Source organism: Malus sylvestris, chromosome 9 (assembly GCF_916048215.2).
Source record: "Malus sylvestris chromosome 9, drMalSylv7.2, whole genome shotgun sequence".
Lineage (NCBI taxonomy): Eukaryota > Viridiplantae > Streptophyta > Magnoliopsida > Rosales > Rosaceae > Malus > Malus sylvestris.
In genome coordinates, this window is record NC_062268.1 from 11,140,391 (window position 1) to 11,145,133 (window position 4,743).

The window sequence follows — 4,743 nt, forward strand, 5'->3', positions numbered from 1 at the left end:
ATAAATTGTAAGAAAATAAATCACGAGGAAGTAAATTGCGATAAAAAAAAATTATTCAAAGTGCGCGAAAATTATTTTTACTCTAAGTGAAGAAAAAAGAATTAAGCTAGGTGCTAAAAAATTATTTGCGGGAATAGGTTACATTTTGAATAATAAAAATGAGATAAAAGCACGCAGGGTGCAAAGAAACTAAAAAGATAAGTTGAATGGGTTGGTTGAGAGCATCCAATTCTTAATGTCTTCTCTTGATTTCCTCCTCATCTTTGACTAACTTTCGTTACAAATTCAAAATATACTTGGCTTCTTTGTCTTCAATATTTTTGCAATCAATTTCCTCCTTGAATATCATGGCTGACTTGAGTAATTATTACTCTATTCAAGGTGATGACATGCCATGTAGAAGGTGTCAAATATGGACCCGGCTTCTCTTATTTTATGTGGTTACGGTTAAGCCACGTCAACATTTTATATTGATTTTTTTATAGAGATAATAAGATAAAAAGCAATAGTGATATAAAATGTTGACGTAGCTTAACCGTAACCACATAAAATAAGAGAAGCCAGGTCCGTCAAATATGGGTCCAAACAGGCTCATTCATGGGAAGGGAGCCAAGAAGTGCCCATAAATCTGCGGTGTTGCTTTACATTCTATTTCACTTTAGCCTCTAGGTCCGGGTGTGTTTGGTTTTTCTTGTTTTGAAATTAAATTAATAAGCTTTGATAACTTGTACGTACTGTTGTGGACTTGAGCGACTTGACTGCAAAATTTATGGACGAACCTTCGAAAATACTTTTCTAAGGTAACAAGAACTATCTCTGCACCTTCCTAACAGTGTTTTCTTTTAGCTTTATCATGGGTAGTTGAGAAGGTTTCATACTTGAAAATGATTGTTTGGTACTTTGATTGGATCCAATATTTTTGTTTTTAAGTATTATCTAATTTAATTACACTCATTTGAAAAGTATAAGTTAGCTTCAAATTGGATACCACCCTTAAAATCCAAACTTCTTACAAGACAAAGAGGTGACTAAAGAGAGGAAGAAAGAAGCAAAAATGGACACCGTCGGCCGGTTTCTACTTCATATTACTTTGTTCTTGTGGTCTATGACTGCGGTGGAAATAGCAACAACATTAATAGCACCCGTATCAATGCCTGGTTGTCCATCGTATTGTGGTCAAGTCGATCAAATCCCGTATCCTTTTGGAATTGGAACCGGTTGTTACCTTGATGATTGGTTCCAAATAATCTGCGACAACTCCACCAGCCCTCCAAAACCTTTCTCGAACTCTACCGGTCTAGAGGTGCTCGAAATCAATATTGAAGGCACACTAAAGGTGGCGAGCCCTGTTACCTTCTCCAATTGCAGTCACAAGCCATCAGGCCGCCAGACAGCAAACTTAGAGGGAAGCCCTTTTGTGTTCTCCCAGAAGAACAGATTCACTTCAATGAGTTGTGGAGGAATTGGCTTGATGACATCCTTATCCGGATCAACAATTGGAGGCTGCTTGTCCATATGGGACGATACTAGTAATGCTTTAGGAAATAACAGTTGCAGTGGGCTGAATTGCTGCCAGACCACCATTCCTTCGTCTCTTAGCACCTTCCGTACTAGTTTCGGTGAAATAACAAATGCGGAGAGAGCAAAATTATGCAAGTATGCTTTCCTAGTAGACCAAGATTGGTTTACATCAGATTCAACAAATATTTCAGACATTGGTCACATGGACAATGTCCCTATAGTTCTGGAATGGAAGTTTTTTAGCAATACGACTTTCAATATAAATGGAACGACAAATTCGACAGATATTGATAAGAACATGGATTGCTCCGGTGGTAATTGCTTCTGCCCAAAGGGCTTCCAAGGAAACCCCTATCTTATTCATGGATGTGAAGGTAAAACCTCTAGCTACAATTGTCCTTAATTTGAATTTCTTTTTGACGTCTTCAATACGATAGATTTATTAGTATTTAAACCACTTTTATGTGGCAATAAGAATAAGTCTTCAGGCACAAGGATCCTTAGCTAAATGATCTCTTGCAATTAAATTTTAGATATCGATGAATGTGAGGATCCAGTCCACTTCAACAGATGCATTCCCGGCATTTGTATTAATTATCCCGGGAGTTATCGGTGTGTATTCCTTGATCCACGACAGTCACGAGTTAAGCTGGCCATTATAGGTATATGCTCCTGCACTATCATAAACTACGATATCATTTTATTATTGATGAACTAAATTTAAAAACTGAACCTGAAACGTTCTTGACAAAAGTTTTGTGTCCTTTCTTGTTTTATTGACCTACTCAGTTACCAGCAGTGTTCTTGGACTATTGTTTCTACTAGTTGGTGCATGGTGGTTGCGCAAAGTCATAAAGAAAAGAAAAAATACTAAACGCAAAGAGAAGTTTTTTAAGCAGAATGGTGGTCTATTGTTGAAACAACAATTATCTTCAGGTGAAGTCAATGTTGAGAAGATTAAGTTGTTCAATTCCAAGGAGTTAGAGAAAGCCACAGACAATTTTAGTGCAGACAGAATTCTTGGTCAGGGAGGCCAAGGTACTGTTTATAAAGGAATGCTGGCGGACGGAAGAATAGTTGCTGTCAAGAAATCGAAAATAGTTGCTGGAGGTGAAGTTGGGCAGTTCATTAATGAAATTGTCATTCTTTCACAAATTTCCCACAGGAATGTGGTTAAACTATTGGGGTGTTGTTTAGAGACCGAAGTTCCCCTTTTGGTTTATGAATTCATACTCAATGGAACACTTTCTCAGTATATTCACCACCAAAATGAAGAGTTCCCCCTCACATGGGAAATGAGGTTGCGAGTTTCCATCGAAGTTGCAGGAGCTCTTTCCTACTTACATTCAGCAGCTTCCTTTCCCATTTACCACCGCGACATCAAGTCTTCTAACATACTCTTGGATGAAAAATACAGAGCCAAAGTAGCAGACTTTGGGACTTCAAGATCAGTTGCCATTGATCAAACTCACCTTACGACACGAGTACATGGAACATTTGGTTATCTGGACCCAGAGTACTTCCAATCTAGCCAATTTACAGAGAAGAGTGATGTTTATAGCTTTGGAGTGGTCCTTGCGGAGCTCTTGACAGGAGAAAAACCAGTTTCAGTTTTGAGTTCACAAGAAAGCAGAAGCCTAGCAACTTATTTCCTTCTTTCTATGGAGGAGAATCGTCTATTTGATATTCTTCATGCTCGAGTAATGAAGGAGGCTGTGAAAGACGAGATTATGGCAGTTGCTAACCTTGCACAGAGGTGCTTGAATTTGAATGGGAAGAAACGACCTACCATGAAAGAAGTAGCAGCGGAGTTGGAGGCAATTCAATTGTCAGTTAAATTTTCTAATGTGCAACAAAATTTTGCAGAAGTTCATTATGTTCGAAGTGAAATAACCGAGCCTTGGGATGTTGTTTCTATATCAACAGCTTCTTGTATGGATAGTGGCACAGGCTCTTCATTGGATGTACAACCACTATTGTCCTTCAAGTCATTGTAAGGAATTATTTCTTCTAATGAAAACAATGTGTCTATAATTTCAACTTTCCATCCCTTTCTTATATGAATCTTTCACATTGTAACATCTTTTTTCTTTCGAATATTTTGAGCTTGATCGTGCAGTATGGTAGTTTGGAGGTTAATTTAAGGTGCGGCAACTGGAAGTGGATAGCAATCTGTTGTGGCTTATGTCAACCTAGCTTGTTAATATATAATTGGTGTTCCCTGTTAGAATCTAGAGAGAGATCCAGTAAGAAAGGTAGAGAGAAGAGAGAAATGAAATTGTGATTTTCATTTCTTGAATAATGTTACACTTTTGGTATATATACCATCATTTACATATAGAATAACTACCTAACTTATTAACTAAGGTATAACAAACTTCTCACAACTCTAACAACACTTACTCAGCATCATTTACATTACTACCCTTAATATCCCCCCTTAAACTGAGCTAAGGTAGCCGAAGAGAAAGTTTGTCTCGGAGAAGAAGAAACTGATCCTTGGATAATGCTTTAGTGCAAATATCTGCAGTTTGGTCCTATGTACATACAAAGTGCCTTGTGATAGAATTTGCCAAGACTTTTTCCCGAATGAAGTGGTAGTCAATCTCCACATGCTTGGTTCAAGCATGAAAAAAGGGATTCTTAGCTAGAGATATAGCAGATATATTGTTACACCAAAGTTTAGGAGGACAGGGAAGAACGAGACCAATATCGACTAACAATTTGCAAATCCAAGTTAACTCAGCAGCAGTGGTAGCTAAAGATCGATATTCTGCTTCAGTTGATGATCTAGCCACGGTGGGTTGTTTCTTAGCACTCCAATTGATAAGTGAATCACCTAGAAAAATACATAAACCACATGTGGAACGCCAATCAATAGTACAACCTGCCCAATATGCATATGAAAATCTATGAATACTAAGAGATGCAGAACATTTTGGAAACCAGAGAACAATAGAAATAGTGCCCTTCAAATATCTAAAAATGCGTTTAATAGCCTGGAAATGAGATTCTCGTGGACATTGCATGAACTGACAGACAAGATTTACTGCAAAGGACAAATCTGGTCGAGTCCAAGTTAAGTATTGAAGCCCTCCAACTAAGGATCTGTATTCATCTAGATTGGACAGTAATGGAGAAGAGTGATCCAATTTAGCTGTGCTTAGTGGAGTGACACAGGGTTTAGCACCCTCCATGTGTGCCTTCTTGAGAAAATCTAGA

General features: G+C 37.9%; 1 protein-coding gene across 1 annotated transcript; it reads left to right on the plus strand.

Annotated features, from left to right (window-relative positions):
- Nucleotides 1-1,011: 1,011 nt before the first annotated feature.
- On the plus strand, nucleotides 1,012-3,741 carry LOC126583767 (wall-associated receptor kinase-like 22). The gene is made up of 3 exons (XM_050248284.1): nucleotides 1,012-1,895; nucleotides 2,055-2,183; nucleotides 2,311-3,741. Exons 1-3 carry the CDS (start codon nucleotides 1,055-1,057, stop codon nucleotides 3,516-3,518), a joined length of 2,178 nt encoding a protein of 725 aa, XP_050104241.1. The 5' UTR covers nucleotides 1,012-1,054; the 3' UTR covers nucleotides 3,519-3,741.
- Nucleotides 3,742-4,743: the final 1,002 nt, after the last annotated feature.

Excerpts from the sequence above, each read along its gene's own strand:
- LOC126583767 (XM_050248284.1), top strand. The coding sequence starts at position 1,055 with ATGGACACCGTCGGCCGGTTTCTACTTCATATTACTTTGTTCTTGTGG. Across the intron at positions 1,896-2,054 it reads TCTTATTCATGGATGTGAAG|ATATCGATGAATGTGAGGAT; the intron begins GTAAAACCTCTA and ends ATTAAATTTTAG. Across the intron at positions 2,184-2,310 it reads AGTTAAGCTGGCCATTATAG|TTACCAGCAGTGTTCTTGGA; the intron begins GTATATGCTCCT and ends TGACCTACTCAG.